General features: G+C 42.9%; 1 protein-coding gene across 2 annotated transcripts in view; it reads left to right on the top strand.

Moving 5' to 3' along the window:
• The window catches only part of CASR (calcium sensing receptor), a 40998-nt gene that overhangs the window by 15795 nt on the left and 5453 nt on the right, over positions 1-19750 (top strand). The window contains exon 4 of one of the 2 annotated variants that reach the window (XM_075165697.1): positions 16783-17013. In XM_075165697.1, coding sequence (XP_075021798.1) covers positions 16783-17013 — 231 coding nt within the window. Of the gene's footprint in view, positions 1-16782; positions 17018-19750 lie in introns of both variants that reach the window. The other variant, XM_075165689.1, reaches the window with a different exon arrangement.

Here is a 19750-nt window from a genome sequence, read left to right as displayed (position 1 = left end):
GTCGGTGGTCTTTGACAGACCCTGTCCATAAACCCAGTCTTGCTTCCTTTTGTTTTACCAACGCCTCTGAAGCTGGCAGTGGGCACCTCCACTGGAGATGGAACCGGTCAGCCCGAGCTCGCAGGCTGCCGCAGCACGTGCGGAGATGCGGGCGCAGGCAGAGCTGGTGAGCAGGCAGGCCACCTTCCAGGCAGGAGCTGTGCCACTCACTCCACGTGCGGAGCTGCCCGTGGAGTTCAAAGACCTCTATCTGAAAATGGGAAAACTTGCACAGAAAATTTCAGACTTTAACAGGATGTCTGTGCTGCCCTTACTCTGAGCAATGTATATGGCCGCAGCTGTCATATTTTAAGAACCTACCCTGCTGCAGGGCAGAAGATAATCCAGGTGCACATCTTTGCAAGATGCCTGAGAAGAGCAGATAGTATTCTCTGCAAACGCCATTGTTGTGTCCTGCACAACATTGATCAAATCAGATTAATTATGTCTTTTTGCAATGTTTTGTTCAGGTAACAAAAAGGTGCAGGGCAATCCAGAACAAAATGTATAAGCAATTTCTGTCACATTTGGAAAAGGCAAAATTTTACACAAAGCACTAAGGATTAAAGTGCATGACTGCAAATAATACAACAGAAAGAATCCTCTTAAACGACTCCGTCACCTCTGATTAACAGATGCCCATTCTCTTTTCACTGGCAAGCTGTGATTTTTTTAGGAGACTTTATTGAGTAGGGCTAATTCTGTGTGTTGCTCTGGCTCATGGACTGGCATCCCCCAAATACAGACTCTCCTATAAGCAGTGGGAAGGTATGGCAAGGGGTGGGACATGGGCTCCTGTACTGATGCTGCCTCTTTGTCAAAATCCCATGCATCTTTGGCCTGTTTCTCCATAACAGCTCAAATAGTCTTCTTTTGAAGCCCTTTTTTCTTAATATCTTCCCTGATAAGATTTCCCAGGTCCCTCAAGTTCCTTCATTTCCTTTGTCTCTGCTCACGTGGCTATTCCCATGGTCACTTCTAACAGTCCATCTGTTCTTTTTTCAATTCCCCTCTGAGCAAATATTTATAACCCTTTGGGGCATTTACAGGAGCCTGTCTGGTGTCTCTCTCATTTCAAAGACTGGGTGATCCTGCAAAAAATAAGAGGAAAACCAGTAAGGGATCCTAATCTGTCCTTCAGAGCAAATATTTATTACATCATATTCTTTCTGTGTGAGAAGAGGAAAACCCTGTCTTTTCCTCAGACATAGTTCACTCCGTGTTTCTGCCCATTCATTTGGCTTCTTGATGATTGCGAACAAGCAGCTGATGGGCGTCTCTCACAGTAAAAGCATTGCGATTAAATGGGGAAGATAGGCTCCCGTGGATTTGAGAAGGCAAAGGTGTGCAGTCACAGGGTCATGGAGCAGAGCATCCTTAGGTGGACTCCCAGACAGTTTTCAGGTTGTGCTTACACTGGACGCTGTGAACTTTGGCAGGTTCATGAGTGAAAAATGAGATATAGCTCTTCTAGGCATCAAGGCAAAGCATGCTGCACAGGCTGAAAAATGCGGTGTCCTAAAGATTAGCAGGTTAAAGACACGGTCATCTAAATTATTCTATGCCTAGAAATCTGATTGACCTCAGACTTAGTGAAAAGCTGCCATATGCTGTTCCACAAAATAAAAGCAAATACAAATTGGCTTCACCTAGCAACACCTAAAGTCTTTTATTACACCTGTGCACCTCCCAGCCAACCGTTCCTTCCTGTGTGCTGGTGATATGCATTATGAAGAGGTAAAAATGGATTGGTGCCTTCTCCAACTTAACATTTAGGTATGTCTGGCTGGCTGGTAATCGATTTTGCAAGGCTTTGAAGACGTGAATAATGCCTTAGATGACATACGTCTCTCCAGAACTTTCAGCCTAAGGGCTTATCTAATCAACCTTGTGTCAGTTGAACTATATAGGCCTGTCTGAACAATTAAAATGGTGTATGGAAAACAGCTGCTTTGTGGTATAGAGAATAAAACAGTATCAGAACAGGTATTAACTGAGGCTGGTGTGAAAACTAGTCATTCGGGAAGAATTGCAATGAAGACAGAGGAAGGTGCCGAATATCAGGCAACTGCAAAACCTCACCTAGTTTGCATTGCAAATGCACTGGAGCTATATTTGTTATGAACAGAAAGCAAGCATTTCACCAGTGTGCCTTTGTTGTGGGAGACCGAATTGAGAGGCAGAGAGTTTGAGCCACACACAGAAATGTGTGGGTCAATAGAGCAAACACAGCTGTTTCCCCACAAGGGCAGTAACAGATGGTTGCTTATGCATCAGTTTGGAGATAACAACTTGCTGTCCGCTGAGAACATCACTTGTGAGCTCTTCAACTAAGCAGACAATATATGGAGTATTATTTAGATGTCTCTGCAACTAAAAGGAGAAAGACTTAACTGGACCTTGCTAAAGAGGGGGTCAGACCTAGAACATCACCAGTAGAAAATGCACAGGGAAACCATTGCCCCGACAGCATTGCTAGAAGGGTGAATGAACTGCATGCAGCAAATACACAACCTCTACGTCGTGAAGTAACGAGTTGTAGAGAGAGAATGGCTGAGATTCTTCTGAATCAGGGTAGTACACACTGCCTGATGACAAAAAATGCAGTTTCCTGCCCACTGCCCCAACGTGTTGAATTTTTCATAAAAGTCGCTTATAGTATAGTCATTTATATACTGCATTACAACAAAAACTGTATGTGAAAAGAAGCATTTTCTAATATTTATGAAGCTCATTTTTACCTTTGTCACTTGGGGAAAAGAAGTCAGTTTTTCAGCCTATATTGGACGTGGGAATTTTAGGGAAGGCTCCATGAGATGCCCATATAATGTGTCTATAGCAACTTCAGATAATAATTACCCCTCGAATTTCCGAGACATCGGTATCTCTTATTAAGAAACAGCATGTCTTTGTTACACAAAAGGATGTAAAGTTTCTTCTAGGACTGACCTTTCCTGATGCTAGTCACAAATGGTGACAAAGGGCACCTTGAGAGCCCGCTAAAGGCATTCAGAAAGTAAGGTGAGGAAACAAGTGGATTTATCAAAAATTCAGATTCATGTTATAATCATTCCTCTGACTTGGCTGATTTCCATTTATCCCAAGGTAGGGTTGAAGCTAACTTCAAAGACATGATAATCATATAGTTTGTTATTTCTTTTCTTTCTGGGTGGTCAGCCATCTTCAGAGATGCTTTACTAACCAGCCACATAGTTGTATCCCGAAAGTGAACTTTCATGCACTATGAAGGACTGGTGTTGCTCCACACAGTGGGTGAAGTTTGGAGGAAGGAGAACAAATTACCTCTTATAGCATATAAAGGACCCTTTTGCCTTATAGAATTGTAAGAGTGATCTCCCCACTGGAGCAGAAGCAATACTTGGCTCAGACAGGGCTTCTCCCTGTGTCTCCAGGAGGAATTACGTGAAGGATATTTAGGCACTGTAGAAATCAAAGCCTTGACAAGAGATTTCTTTGTTGGCTGAGGCTTATATTGATAAAGGAAATGGAAAAAACAGTTTTAAGCTAGTAGCCAGGTGGAACACGTGGTCAAACACAGTTACAGTGAATCCACTGGGACTTTAGTTGACCATTGATGGGACCTGTGACTGTGCTTGCGACAGATGTCCATTCTAAATGTCCGAAATGGTTGCGTGAGTTCAGTCAACTCAGTGTGAATACCAGAAACTTTAGGACTATTTTTTTTTTCTTTTTTTAAATGGATAGTAGTTCTTGCATATATTATAAATAACCACAGAACTCAGGTTTGATGAATTACCATTGTTTTATTCAAAGAAATGACACTAAGTATACAGTATCAGTTGGTTGTCATTCTAACCCAGACAGGCGATTTACCCAAGCATTGAAGTAATTCATCCTATAGTTCCAAATAAGAAAGAATTTACAGTCGAAAGCCATTACTTCCTCCTGGCCTACAGACAGGCACAGTTCTTCAAATCGATATCAGCAGTGTTCTGTGCAGGATGCAGTTTCAGACCTTGTTGGGACTTTGAAGACTGATCCATAAAGGGCTGTTAAGAGAAAGCGACAGCAAATGGGTGCAGAGAGACACATATACAGACTCATTCTCTGCACAGCAGGGTAGAGCTGAGCATTAAACACCTCCTGGAAAAGACATTTCAATCAGATTTGGATTATGCAAGACATTATATGTGAATTATGCTACTTGAAAACACTGATCTTATAGGATAACCATTGGCTCTATGATTAGCTTTAGTAATTGGACAATTAATTATATATTATTTAGTATTAAATTTAGACTTAAATTAATAAAAAGAGCCCTATCTTAAGCTTTTAGATACTTCGCCATAACAGTTATTGTGAAGTATGATGACATCCCAAGAGCATTAAAACATCATTTTACTCAGTCAGGACTTCTGCCAATAGATCCTTCACCGTCAGTACACACAGCACCCAGGGTCATTGTACCCAATGGATTTCTTCATATTATATTTGTTTCAAGTGAAAAACAAAGCAATTATAACATCAAGTCTAGACTGGGTGGCCGTGATGGTTCTTTCATATCATGGCTGTAGGTAACGACAGCAGCATACAGAGTACAGTACAAAATACCATCTAATAGCACTGACAGCTAGCTCTCACTGCACCTGTACCATTGCCTTTGTCTGTCTAGAGACCATCTCTCTCCACAAAACCTTAATAGGAACCTAAAAATGTTTAAATGGAGTCACTTTCCAAAGGATCATGCAGTTGGAAATCCTTTGTATAATAAACTATGTAAATTTACACCACGTTCAGGAAAGTAATCTTGATCCAGCAAAGGGATGCTTCATATTGGATGTAAAGCCTAGGTATTTCACTTCTGAAGGGCTGAGTTTGCCAGTCAAACTTGTGTTTAGCAAGATTTATTTTCCCCAAAGACATGCTGACTAGCAGACCTTTTTTTTATTAGTATGATCCATGGCAGGTCACATCTCTTGTCACAGATCATGTCTTATTTCTAGTTGGGGTTTAACTGCCCTTTAGTTTCATTGGTCCTTACTTGGCCTTGCTCTATTAGATTTAAAAGTCCAGATGAAGTGCTTATCATTTTTCTCAATACGGTATTTATACACATTGATCAAATTATTCCTCGATCTTATCTTGATAATTTAAACAGAGTGGGTTTTAATCATAAGATATGTTTTCTGCTTTATTTCTGTATCTTGTCCATTTACTCATCCTTCTTTTTGGTATATATTCAGTGTTGCTCCAACAACCAGACAGTGAAAAAAAATCCCACATTTACATACACTTATTACTTCCTCATTTATACGTGCACAAGTTACATTAACCTTCTTTGCCACGGCACGCAAGGGAAAGGTCTCATTAAGTTGCCAGTAATACTTTGCAGGATGTGGTACCCTTACTGTGCCTGTGGCTGGAATTTGTTATGCCTTGATACATAAGTCTGAATTTCACGGTATTAAACACAGATGTGAGAGCACTATCTGGCGGAATGCTTCATCTTAATTATTATTTACCATTATGTTAATCCATGCATTTTCTGCAAATTTTCCCAGCAGCACTGTTGTATTTGCTGCCAGAGTATTGATGAACGTATTGGATAACAGTGAGTTGTTTACAGAGGCTGGAGAAATTCCCCATGAACTGATGACCTGTCTCTGTGGTAATTGTTTTTACAAATCTGTTGGGCAATTCTTGATCCGTGAATGGATGCTTTATGTTAAACGTAAAGCCTAGATATTTCACTTCTAAGGGGGTGTGTTTGTCAACCAAACTTGGATTTAACAAGATCTGTATTCCTCAAAGCCTTATTGACTGGCAGCAATTATGTTTCTGTTCTATAATTTTGTATTAATTGGTCCTCGACCCAAAGCTCTTGTTTGCCCATTGTTTTTCCTGGGATTGATGTCGGGCTGACCCAGCCTTTCATTACAGAGAACATCCCTCTGCCTTTGATAATGCTGTCTTTGCTTGGCAGCTGTTGCAGCCCATCAGAGGCTGACTCTGGAGAAGTACAAGCCTCTGTAAGAGGGGTTAGCTCTGATTCATGCCTGCACAGACTGACATGTAGGGGAACTTCAGGCACGCTGTTGGGAGTGCATTACACGTGCATGTGTACCAGAAAGGTGGATTGCTGTGGAATAACGTTAGATAGCATATTGACTTTGTCATTCCAAGCTAGTGGCATTTTTATGCGTATATCATAAACCTACTCTATTAGCACTCTTTTTGCTGCTCATGGAGTGCTGTGATGAACTGTCTGGTTCTGTCAGCCTTTTAGATCCAATTTAAATTGCTTGGGCTGTTCTCTAATCTCTTTTTAAGGACCTTCTACCTCCGTTAATGTCACATTATGGCTCCAAAACAAGTGCCCTTGGGATAAGAATGTGCAGGGTTTTTTTCTTATAGCAAGGGCAATAACATATCATTCATTTAGCTTTCCTGCTCCTCCTTAGCTGTCTCTTTAGCTTTCCATCCTCTTTAGCTCTCTCTTACAGCCTTATGTCATGAGGGTCTGGCATACATGACACCTTTCAATGTTAGTATGTTCAGGAAATTTCTTAATATGTTGCCTGGTGATTTTTTCGTCTTTGTTCTCCAGGGTTTTTTATTTTCTACTTTCCGTTAATATCATACTTGTGTTTCGCAGCCTTGTTTGACACAGCAGTTCTGTGTTGGATTAGTGCTTTTAGAGGACACCGTAATAAATACTGCTGTTTGAGCTTTATTTGGATGATGAGGATAGCAACATATCATTACCCCTTAATTAATGAGCTTTTATTTTAATGAACAGACAAAATTTCTGATAATGGGTTTATCATGCATGTGGATCAGGTACTGTCATTCAGTCCTTTCCTCTAGCTTATCGTGTATTTTCTCCATTCTGTTGGGTACAGAGACCTCCGACATCACCAGCCTATGCTTGTACATCACTGGGGCAGAGACGAGTCAGAAGCCTGCTTGATTTTGTATAGCATTGTATTCTACGTCCAGGGATTCTCCACAGACATCATTTTTCATTTCGCTACCATGATTTTTGTCCTGATTACTAGGAACTGCATTAATGCTCACAGTATTTGTAAGGAGGGGAGAGATGCTGTCACTCCAGCGATTTTTCTCTAGAAGAAATCTACTGCAGTCAGTAGATCAGATTAAGTCTGTTTGGGATGGCACTGAACTGGGACCCAGGCCACTCCAGATGCCTTAACTCCTGAAGTTACTTGTAGGAAGGATTCTTTTGGACTCTAGGGAACTAATAGTACAATATCATGCTTTGGGCCATTCTTTGGGGTACTATCATACAGCTGGATCTTAATTTAAAACAGAAAAAGGAGAAAATGTTAGAGCAAAAAACTCTTTCGTCATCTCTCTTCTCCCCTGGAGTTAGTCAAACTCACTAATTGCAGTTAATTGAAACCACACTGTCCAAACAAGACTCAAAATTGTTTCCCCTTTTTCCCATTTAAAAAGTAATTACAATTACAAATTGAACTGACTTGAAGGTCACGTTTTTAAGTTTGACTTTAAAAAACATATTTGCACTGAATTTCAGTTGACTGGATTTCACATGATGTTTTCCTATGTAAATCTTTGGTTTCAGAAAGTCCTATAGTTGAGCTGTATGCAGAAGATGTTCCCACTCTGTTTATTTCCTCATGTATCATGTGGATCCAGTCAAGGCCAAGCACATGAAAACTTTCTTGCTGTATTTTCCAATCATGTCACACTTAGCAGAATCATTATCCTTTATCATAGCATGTTTAAGCGATGTGCTGTTAGCTATCAGCTTTGCACTAAGCAGTACGAGCTCAGGACTTGCATTCTATAGACAAGTGCACTTACAACTGCAGGTGCGCACATGGCCAGCATGAGTTTTGGAGGACCTTCAGGAAACAAAATATCCTGGTCCCATCCTTACTGTGTCCTGTGACTTCCTAACTGATAGTTAAATCAGTCTGGAAAACCAGCCATGCGATGCCAAAATACTGTAAGATCGTTTCTTGATTCCTTTGGGAACCTCTGTGACTCAGACAGGTCTTTCTGAAGCATTTTAGACCCAGTCTTGTAATGGCATTCAGACGTCTGCAAACACCAGTAAATAACTAATGGGATTTTCTAAAGTATCTCAGTTAGACCTGACTTGTGCAGCTTCTGTTGTGAAATCCACTAGGCTTGTGTTTTTTGAGTTATTTCTGGACATCCTTGTAAACATAGTACTGTAGTAAATCTGACCCTAAATCAGATTAGTCACGTTTTATATCAAGTCCCATTTTGAAATGCATGCCTTTTGACATTTTTGGTTTAAGTGACTTGCTCCTACTGTTGTAGCAGCTATTCATTTGTTACTTCTGTCACCTTTCAAGAAAGCGTCAAAGCTGCTGCAGTTTTGAATCAGCAAAGCAGTGTCCCTTGGTTGCTGGCTAGAAAACCACATAAGCTGCCCAGTTACAGGCAGCCCAACTGGTCCTTGCCATAGGAAACTCTGAGCTTCATCGGTTTCCAAGCAGACTGAGTGCTCACAGCACAGCATGAGACCAAGCACCAAGCACCTTCCACTGAGCAGCAAGTGAGGTTTTTCCAACACAGTCCATCTGAGTTCCTCCCTCTCCCAATTTCTGCAAGTTTCTATTGGAGGGCCTGCTTCTCTCTCACAAAGAAAAAACCAAAATGTATGCATGGGTGCCCACGTCAGCACCGCTGCTGCCCCTCCTCGAGCAGAGGGCACTGGTCAATGGAAGAGGGGGAGGGATCCATCTCTCAGCTGCCTAGGGATCTCATATCCATGATGGAAGCAGAACTGAACCAAACCAATTATCAGTTAAAGTATGCCAGTCAGGACACCTTGTCATGGCAGCTTGATGTCCTGTACTTTTCAGGAGAACCTGAATAAAGCCAGTTGCCCTTGCAGGGGTCTCTGCTTCTGTGACAATATGTCACCTCTTTCCCACAAATCACTACATATGTCATAAACAGTTAAATAATCCCGCACTTTCATTTCTCTTCAAGTGGAAGTCAGACTGGCTGTCTAAGAGCTATCATCACCACCCCTGCACCTCTCTAATCTTCCTTTAATTTTATTCTTCTTTTCTGACCAAGTGACTAGAACTAACTGCATTTTCCAGGGGAAATCTTACTATCAATGTACATATTGGCACCATATTTTCAGTGTCATTTTCTTTCTTACTTTCATATCCTAATATTTTGTTTGCTCTTTCAGCTGCATAATGCAGAGTGTTTTTACTGAGCTGCCTACAATAATGAACAGGTCTTTGTCTTGAGTGGTTGGTTAATTTACTTTCCAATAAAGATTATGAATAGCTTAAATTATTACTTCTAACATATGGCACATTGTATTTGTCATACACATTTAGCCTTCAGTCGTGCTGTCCATTGACCTACCTAGCTTTACGAGGGTCTCATTCAGTTTTTATCACAGCATAACGACTTTGAATGTTCTTGAGTTATTCTCAGCCTTTGTACAGCTATTCTTGAGTTTTGAACTGAACTCTTTCTTTCCCGCTGCTTTTCAAGTCACTGGCAGATCTAGCATTTCACCAGAGCTGGGATGTCCACCCCATCTTGCCAGAATTCCTTTGCAGTATTGTCAATGAATCTCTGGCTGTCTATCAATGTTCTCTCTCTTCAGCTCTGTGAGACCAGCCCTTCTTCCAGAGTTTATCTCCCTTTGTTCATCTGCACTATTACCAACCTGACAGTTTCAATCCTGGAGTATACAGCCCAGTCCTTGTACAGTAGGTGATGACTAGTCTTCATTATTTTAGCATGAAGTGCCCAGTATCCCAACGACTGACCAGCCACTCCTTGTTCATGGGGCTGGACACGTGTAACAGAAAGACATCCCATTTTTTGGTGAGGTGTTTACCGTGAGAATCCCAGCTCTGTTCCTGTGTCCCTTTCAACTTCTCCACCTGGGTTACCCTTATAGTGATAAACAGTATTAACAGTCACTTCTTCAGAGCAGAAAACCAATAGAAACCAGGCACCTTGGGTGGAATGTCGCAGATGGCGCACGGTAATGAATCACATCCCCCACTGACTGAAGAAATCTGTTATCTTCTGAATGGCCTTTGGAAAAAGGCAAGATTAACAGCTTTGGCATATCCTGGCATCTCGGTTTTAAAAAAAACATCAGCACTACGTGTTGTCCCCGTCAGTGCACAGTGGGCAGCAGGGGAGGAGGAGAGATTATAGCAGGGGAAGAAGAGTTCAGCTCCTGCCGGCAAGAAGAACGCTTTGAGCAGAAGAGCTGGGTGCAATTCATCTTCCCCTGCCTCAGGCTTCTGGAAGCAGGTATTACTGACTCAAGGGGCTAGGGCAGTGCCTTCCTGCCTGCTAGGTCCTTTGCGTCAGAACTGGTCAATACTGTGATGACAGCACTGCCTTTGGGAGAGCCTAAGAGTCGGTGCTACGTAAAAACCAGGCAGAACAAGATAAACCAAAGTAGAGAATGCAGGAGGAATTAAACATTGATATAGACAGTAAAAATTAGAGCTTTGCTAGCATGTAAATAAAGATTGACACATAGATGGAAATGAAAGGAAGAAAGAAAAAGAACCCTATTGCTTCAGGGATCATTTCTCTTAAAGTATTTTAAAAGTGGCTCTTTCAGAACTGGCGTGGGCATATTTCCTCCTGATACTTGATCACTGGCAGAAATCAAATCCTGTACGCCATGACCACTGGGCTAATGTGGTAGCTGAGCTCTCAAGTCCTTACGCCTATTACAGCATTATGAAAGTGTCTTCTCCAGGTGCTTGATTAGGAATCCGAAACAAGAGGGGAGAATGGGCCCTCAGCAATTCAGAATGAAAGGGAGGACTTGCCATCTTCAGTACAGTCGCCAGCTTTTCATCTTCACATTGAGCCATGAAGTGGAATTATTCGCTGCTCTCAGGATGGGCATCCTACCAAAGCAAAGAGAAAAACATTTGGTACCCATCAGTCCAGAACTGTTTTACAGGCCTGGATGTCGCTAGGTAGACAGAAATTAAAACTGAGTGGGGGAGAATGTATGTTGACTGTCAAGATGGGATTCTTTGCAACTGTGTGTTAGGAGGGGGAATCGTTTGTCTTTTATGGGGACAGACACCCATAATGTGCCCAGGTTCACTTCACTTGCAGGACCATTTGACCTAGTGAGGAAACATGTTAGAAAGACACCGCAGAAGGAAGCCGAGGATGTTAAACCATTGTTGGTATATGGACACTAGTTAAGGACCTGTCACAGTTGAGACAGAGTAAACAACCCATAATAGATCTGGATACTGACATTTATTTAAGAACTAACAAGACTAGAGGTTTTAACCTGCTTAGTGTCTTGCTCACTTTCCCCACTTTTGTGCAAGCAGTATGTACTGGTTATACACTTTGATAGCAGCCAGCAAGTAGCAGGCTCGTGCTCCGGAGTACAAAAGTTCAGTTTTGGACATTCATGCACACACACAATTATCTGTGGCCTGACAGCTTTTACAATGTAAGAGGGGTTTTTTGCCCACCGGCCCTAACACTAGTGACACAAAGTAAGTGTCTACTGCGGATCAAGAAAAGGTGAAGAAAGGCTGAGGAAGTTGGCAAGGCAAAACAAAGGTATTAAGCGTTGTTTATTAAAAGCGAGACAGCATCCTTCAAATAGCTGAGTTATGTCCAGTGAATAAAATTGAAAGGATCATAAATTCTGGCAGGTTAAATGTAAAAATAAAATAAGGCAGGCCCAAAACCAGAATGAGGAACAGGCTGTAAATGGGGTAAAAGCTCATAAATCCTTTTTTAAACACTTCAGCAGTAGGAGTGTCTGTTGAGCCATAATTATCACTGCAAAAGACAAGGTAAGGCCATGGCAGAAGAAAAGTGTGCTCTTTATGGACAAACTTGAGAAGGTTCCTGAGTTTATTTATTTATGGGGGACTTGTAGAGGATCTGTCTGATATTGAAGTGACTGTAGAAGCAGCTATGGGACACAAGAGCAAAACGAACCTTAATACTTTGGTACGAGTGATGTTCACCCAAGAGTTCTGCCAGAGCTCACAGATGAAGTAGCTGAAGTGCTGGCTACGGTGACCAACCCCTCGCTTAAAACAGTCTTGGGCCCTGAGGCCTAGAAAGTTGGCAGATGTGACATGAATTTTTTAAAAGGGTTCTGGAGGAGATTCCAAGGAACTAGCAAAGCCTGACTGAGCCCATTATTAGAAACTGTAGTAAAAAGAAAAAAAAAAAAAAAAAAAAAGAAGGAAAAATAGAATATACTGAGGAGGAGTCACCATGACTTTTGTAAAGAAAAGCTCTCCCTCACAAACCTCCTGAAGTTCTTTGAAGGCATCAGGATGTACGTAGATAAGGGAGATCCTCTTCAAAGGGTAGGCTCAGGCTTCTAAAAGGCTTTTGGTAGTCTGTCACCAAATTCAGTCCTTGCATGGATAAACAGTTGGTTGACAGATAGTCAGCAGAGGATATAAATAAATGGTCAGTTCCGACTAACCACAAATGAGATCTTCAAGCTTGAACAGATCCTTGGGTGGCTCTGTCTGAGTAGCAGTCAAAGAAGCAAATGCACTGTTAGGAATAGTCACACTGGAAAAGGGACAGAGAGGAAAACAGAGTGCCCTGGGGCCACTTTATTAACCCTTGGTGCATCTTACTTCAATATCATGTGCCAGTCCCAGAATGGATGAAGCAGACTGGGAAAGTTTGGAGACGGGTCAATGGAACAGCTTCTGTACAAGAAGCAGCGAAGTCGGATAGGGCTCATCAGCCTGGGAAAGAGGTGGCTGAAGGAGATCTGACAAAGGTTTGTAAAATCCTAAGAAGCATGCAAAAGGTGACTAGCAAATGACGGTTCTTTGCCTCTTCCAACATAAGCACAAAGGGCATCAAAAGAAATTAGTGGCTGCTCTGTTCTGACAGGCTAGAAAAGGTGCATTTCTCATAAAACGTAGCTCTCTTTGCTGCAGGAGGCTGTGGATGTGAAAAGTCTGCACAGGTGCAGAGCACAAACGCGCAACATCATGGAAGAAAAATCCACTGCGCGTTATCAAGTACAAAGACCTTTGGCCCAGGAAGTCACTGAGCTGCAGAATGTGTGAGAGTATTCTGGGGAAGGTATCACGTCCCCTTCTACTCTTGTGTAGGCATTTGCTGTTGGCCACAGTCAGAAGCAGGTCCTGGGGAGATGGGCTGCTGCTCTGACCGAGTACAACTGTATTTATGTTACGGTTTTATGATCCTTCCATAAAAGTGGAAACCACATGTCCCAGAATATCTAGCCTGGATAAAGCATGGGATGCTACATGGCTGGGAATGGCCTTACCAGGAATAATGGGAGCGTGAACTAGAGGGCAGCTTGCAAGTCCTTTCTGATAATAGGTGTTTTAATTAAAAGGCATTGCAATTCAACGTGGAGCCTGTGACAGAGGGAAACAAAAGAAGGAAAAACTACGGAAAGAAATATCTGAAGACAGCAGCTTGCACAATGCTCTCCCTGCAGGCTTCCACAAGCCACGAGGTCAACAATGCTTTCATAAACTCTTGGTTCCAGGATATGATACACGCACGCCTGACACGTGCTCTTGCCCTTGCTGAATCAGGGTCTTTTAAGTCTTTGTGGATTGTGTCCTGGGTATTTGTGTTTCTATCTTTAGTTACAAAACAGTGACACATTCTTAACTGTAAAGCCTTTAGCTAATCATTGATAGACTGGTGCCTATAAAAGAGTGCTGTAGTTATTCAGAGTCTACAACTTCCTCTTTTAAAGTTTAGTGCTTATATATTTCCTGGCTGTTTAAACTGTATTTTCATCCTGTAGGGAGCAGAACTTGTGTGATATACGGATATCATCCTGGGATTTTCTTACCATCTAAAACAGGAACATGTCCCTAGCAGTCGTTCAGTTACCATTTCACAAGCTGCCCCTCAGAAATTTAGACTTGAAGGAAAACTTTGGTATTTGTTGGGATGAGAAAACAGGTTTTGTTACTCCTGTTGTTCCTGTTGCCCCTCCATTTGGGATTTTAAATAGGGCATGTGTCTTTCCTGCATGAACTGATATACCTGGGCTCTCCTGCTCCGCAGTATGGCTGCATAGCTGAAGCTGCTATTCTGTGCCTGGGGAAAGACAACATCAAGTGCCGATCAGGGCTCTTATATGAGTATTTACCTACCAGATACAGATATCAGCTCATACATGAATCCTCAGGTGTAGTCTGTGTGTAATCAAGGGAAACATGCTGCTAAAGTAATCCTACAGAAGCCCACCAGTAGCCAGGGGCATGTATTACTTTCTAAGCAGCCTAATGTCAGGAGGTAAGGCAAAGGAATAGACTAACTAATTGAGATTAATATTATGAAATTAAACAAAAAAAATTGCATCCAGGGAATCCAGAAATTTCTGCCCCGTTCATCTTGCTGACCATAAGACCAGCCAGCCTCCTGCCACTGCAGCTGGCAAGGAGAGGCAGGACTTGAACTGAAGAATCTTCAATATTGCTCTTGCAAGATTGTCTCCTAATGTGTGTAGTAACTGTAATCAAAAGAAGCACAAGGTCTGCACCTCCTGCCTATACAGATGAAAGTCAACCCAGCAGTGATACCAAGTCAGGATATCCTAGTGTCGTTCAGCAGAGTGCTGCAGTGCTGCACGAGAGTGCGATATCGAGTTGGAGTGAGGAGAAACATGGCATTCAGCTCAACAACTCAAACCTGAACTGGGACATCAAAGCTGCAGGTGTCACCCTGTGGTAGGTGCTAGAGCCTGCAAAGGAATGCCGTTTCCCTGCTTGGGACCTACACTGCTGACAGACAAGGTTCCTACTAACACATCCAAGATTGCAGCCCCACTGCATACGAGGCCAGAGTGAGTTGATGCAGTACAGACATCACTGTGGATCTGCAGACCCTGTGTCACCCGTTCTGACCTCAGAGCTGCCTCTGCTCTGTTCTCACTGTTCCCTGATGGAGCTGGGCAAGTAGCATCTTCCTGGGTGCCCCTCAGGGATGAAGGGGAGGAGAGGGGAGCAGTCTCCTCTTTTCTTCCCTACAGCAGGCAATGCCCTGGCTCTCCACAGCAAAGCGCCAGAGCAGAGCACCTTCTTTTGCCTTGTCCATCGGAGGGTGAGGTCTTCCAAGAACAGGTCCTGGCTCTTCAGTGAGATCATTTCAGCTCCACACCTTATGGGGGAGCTGGTCTACAGAGGAGGGCCAGCGGAGATGAGAAAGACATAAAAAAATCCTGCCTCCGCCATTATCTCACCCATTATTCAAAGACTGAATACTGTGGCAATATTTTGATATACTTCCATCAGCATCACACAAAGCTGAAAAGGTATTGCCAGCCACATCCTGCGTAGTACTACTATGATTTTCCCAGACTGTCTCAGGCTGGCATTGATATAGGCGTTGAGAGGAGAGTATCTCTGTAGCTCTGGGGATTTTTATCTTAAGATAGGAGGATCCCAAAGGGAAACAGAAAAATTAGACAATTTAGCAAAACTGACAGGAATTAATGAAGTGATTCTGTTCCCCTGTCCCTGTGTTTCCAGGTGAAAAGTCTTCATCAAAACAATATTGTCTGTTCTATGTCTATGGGGTGAGGAGGGCTCTGCCTGCCCAGACAAATTGATTTCATTTTGTTTTTTCTTACATTTTGCCATCCAGGACTCTATGTTTGGGCACTCGCAGTGAGAGAGAGAGGACTGGACTTACAAGCTGTTGCAGGCACTAGAACCACAGCAGCAAAGACCCTGCAGTGGTCTAGGGGCAGCTGACAGCCAGGTGCCCTCAGAGACACCTCAGCTTTCCATAGATGAACTCTACAGAGAAACTAACTAAGAACATCCATTAAATGAGGGGGGAAAAAAAAATCTGATAAGTGCATAAACCAGCAACTAACTTTTGAAGAAAAATATAATGTGGATGAATTGTATCACAGTTGCTAGTATCGTCTTTCTTTCATGCTGCAGTTTCTTTGGTCTACCTGTTAGGCTATCTAGATCGTGGATTTTGCAACTGCAGTTGTCCCTGGGATTAACTGCAGCATATGACACTTCAAGGCATGAGGTGAAAATTGCAGGAGTCAACACATGGGGGAGAGAGGCAGAATGTGATTCTTTGAAACTATGCAACCAGGAGACAGGAGCCAAAAGAAAGTGGTATGAATTCTCCAGGCCTGCCATGTGGTGAACGAGCTTGATTTGTTGTTTTTTACTGAAGTGCATTGCGCTTGCTTTTTCAGTCAAAAGTCAAGTTTGAATTGTTTCTCAAGCATTCCTGTTTCTGAGTGATTGATCATTCAGAGATGAGCGATGCCAGCTGAGAGCATTTGTGCAGAGTGGTTGCAAGAGCAGGGTGAGAGGGATGCGTGAGTGACTGAAACACTTCAGTGGCTGCTGCCATTTCTCTGCCCCTGAAGGAGAGGTGTGGGCTTGCAGAGGTGGCTGGAAGGGATTGAGGAAGAATGCTAGAAGGCTGATGGGGTAGCAGCTGGTAAGCAAAGTTTTACAGATGGGTGCTATCCACCCTGAGGGCCATGATACCTTGTGCTGTCTACGAGGTTTGTACAGGCTTTGTGTGTGTGCATGTGCTGTCTATGAGAGAAAGCCTGCTACTACTCTGATGAAGTGATTTTTAAGAGATTAAGGACTGTAGTAAAGTGATTATTTCCAGTTTTGTCCCCATAGCAGAAGTGTGCTGTGTTAGGGTTGTGACACGCAGGTATTCACTCTCTCTCTCTCTCTCTCTCTCTAGGTTCTCAAGCATCTACGCCACTTAAATTTCACAAATAACATGGGGGAGCAAGTGGATTTTGATGAGTTTGGGGACCTGGTAGGGAATTACTCAATAATCAATTGGCATCTATCTCCGGAGGATGGCTCAGTCGTCTTTGAGGAGGTTGGGCACTACAACGTTTATGCCAAGAAAGGGGAGAGGCTCTTTATCAATGAAAACAAGATCCTGTGGAGTGGATTCTCTAAGGAGGTAAGTGCTTAAATCCTCATAGCAACATTTCCCAAGTTTCCACAAGCTGAAATTTGAACTAATCCTACGCACTCCTGTATTATGGCTCCATGGATCATTGAAAGACCCATTCATCTTACTGTATATATGGTCTCTCCCGTAGTCTTTTACACCCTCATTACACACTTCTGGAAATAACAGGCAGCTGCTTCTCCGCTCCTATACATTTGATTAGCTTGGGTATAATGGTTTAAATAATGCCTTTTTTCTGGCCCAAATAGATAGCTTAGAATTTTGCAATGCTGTTTCCACAAGGATGAGAAATTCATTACCCAAGTCTGGTCGTTGACTAAGTCAAGTTTTCCTGAGCTCAGTACTTTCATTGCTGAAAACAGCCATCTCTTCCACTCCCAGTGTCTCCTCCTGCTCCTAGTTAAATTTGCAGCTGTTTCTGCTGGCTTTACCCTCCAAGTCCCAGAGCCTTCCACACACCCTTGTGTGGAACAGAACAAACCTTGTCAATCTTCCCAGGTTAACCTGGACACGGAGCTCAAATAGTGGGAGATGCCAGTACCTGCTATCTTTTTTTAATCTACCAGAAGGTGCTTGTGCAGTCTCAAAAGTACGTGATGTAGCTATTGACTTTACTCAGGCCTAAGTCCTTCTCCACTTTCTTGCATATCTTTTAGATCTTTGAGTTAGTTAGATCTTTTCAGCATAACGGTATCGTCACTAGCAGCCAGGGCTGTGTCTCCCCCGTGTGATGGGAACGTGGTGCAGGGATCTCCGGCCAAGAGCCAGGTGGGCTGCAGTCATAGCCGGCAGCAGCCCGCTCCAGCTTAGACAGAAACCCTGGCTCCCAGAGGGGATACTGAGCGGGCATCTGGCTTGTGGCCGGGGAGGTGACACAGGGAGCGTTAGCTTAGAAATGTCACTGCCAGGCCCTGCTGCAACGTTTAGGTGTGTTAAATCAGCACCTGATTAATGAACAAGGCAATTCACTTCCAGGTGATTATTCACGTTGGCTGACAGATCAGGTAACTGCTTCTACAGTAGCTACGCTTGCCTAATACACTTACACCATCAGTTAAGCCTCACCTTTACTCCAGCTACCCCAGCTTCACTTATGGTTTAAATCCAGAGCTCTCTGAAGGAGGCATGGGTCAGGCAGAGCATGCTGCAGCAGAAATACTGAGCTCAGGCTTTTCTAGGCCCAGAGTTCTGGAGACTCTGAGCCCAAACTATAAGTGGAATTAAAAAACCCTGATATTCTAACCCCTTCTTCTGATCATTGCAAATGCCACTGACACCTCTTCCAACAGGCAGGATCTTTTTTTTTAACTTAAACTGAGTAATTATGTTCTCTTGGTCTGAATTCCTCCAGCAGTGCAATATTTATCTTCATTCTCTGTCCTAAACTGCTAAAAATGTGACTGGATGTTGCAGAGTGTCATGCCAGGGCATGTAAATTGTGTGCCAGTGGAGGGGTTTGTAATCTCTATGTCTTTGCAGCTTTTTTTCCAGTTTATAGAGTTTGAATTTCTTCCAGATAAAAGGCTGTAGTCAAAGAGAGTAGCCAGTACTTCACTCATTGAAGCCTTCTATGCCTCCTTCACCCTCAAAAAAGATTAAATGTAGTTAATTTTAACACAGAAACTTCAGCATTGGCCAGACTTGCAAAAGAACAAGTTAAAGAGTAGGTAAGATAGATGGATTCGTTTTGGCAGAACTTGATGAAATTCCCCACAGAATACTTAAGAAGGCAGCCAAAGCAATCTCAAAAGTACTAGCAATTTGTCTTTGAGAAATGTGGAGGATGGGTGATGTCTCAAAGGATTAGAGGAGGGTAATCGCAATACCTGTTTTTAAAAGCAGATATAGGAGAGCCAAGGGAATTACACACAATTTAGCTGAGCTTCAGTAACCTAAAAGACTTGATAAAAAAGAATTATTAAACAGTTTATAAACACTTAGAGGATAATAAACTGATAAGAAAAAGCCAACGTGGATTTGTCAAGATGAAATCATGCCAAACCAATTTAATTTTCCTCCTTGGAAGCTCAATCACTTTAGTAGATAATGGGGAAGCAGTGCACGACTTTGATTCAGCCCTGTTCAAAATCATCAGTGACAGCCTAGGGAAAGACAGTCTGGGCTGATGAAGTCCTCTCAGTGCATGCACAGCCTGCCGAAAGACTGTCCCAAGAAATAGGTATTAACAGCACACTGTATTAATAGCAATAGGTCTTAACAGCAAAGAGTGCTTCACGTGGGGAGCTGCAGGGATTTGCCCTGGATATGTCTCTGTCCAATTAATTAGGCAGTCCTGATTAACAGCTTAGAAACAGGGTTCCCAAACTGTGCTGCTGCTGTACTTCAGAGCGGTAGGCAAGGCGACTGCTCTCAGCTGCAGGCTAATACCGGAGTTAGAGTTGCCGCTGAGGGCTTGCTTACCCTGTGGCTGAGGTTGATGCGTGCACACAGGCAATTTCCAAACCACACCCCGCACTCACTGCCTAAGTGCATCCACACAGGAGCTTCCTGGAGATCAGCAGGTTAGCAGCACTTGGGCTTGGCAACAGGGTAAGTGAGGAAGTTAAAAGCTTCAGACAGGGTTTAGATCCTACAGTGAGGGACGGGGAAGAAGGGGTTGGAGGTTTATTCCTTTCCACTCAGCAGCAAACCTCCAAAAAGGTGAATGGAGGCTTCCAACCGAAGCAGCCCTTAGGTATGTGCAGATCATGGCACTTTGCTGGCA

Source organism: Calonectris borealis, chromosome 1 (assembly GCF_964195595.1).
Source record: "Calonectris borealis chromosome 1, bCalBor7.hap1.2, whole genome shotgun sequence".
Lineage (NCBI taxonomy): Eukaryota > Metazoa > Chordata > Aves > Procellariiformes > Procellariidae > Calonectris > Calonectris borealis.
Note: the sequence above shows the minus strand (reverse complement) of the source record. Positions and strands in the feature narration are given on the sequence as shown.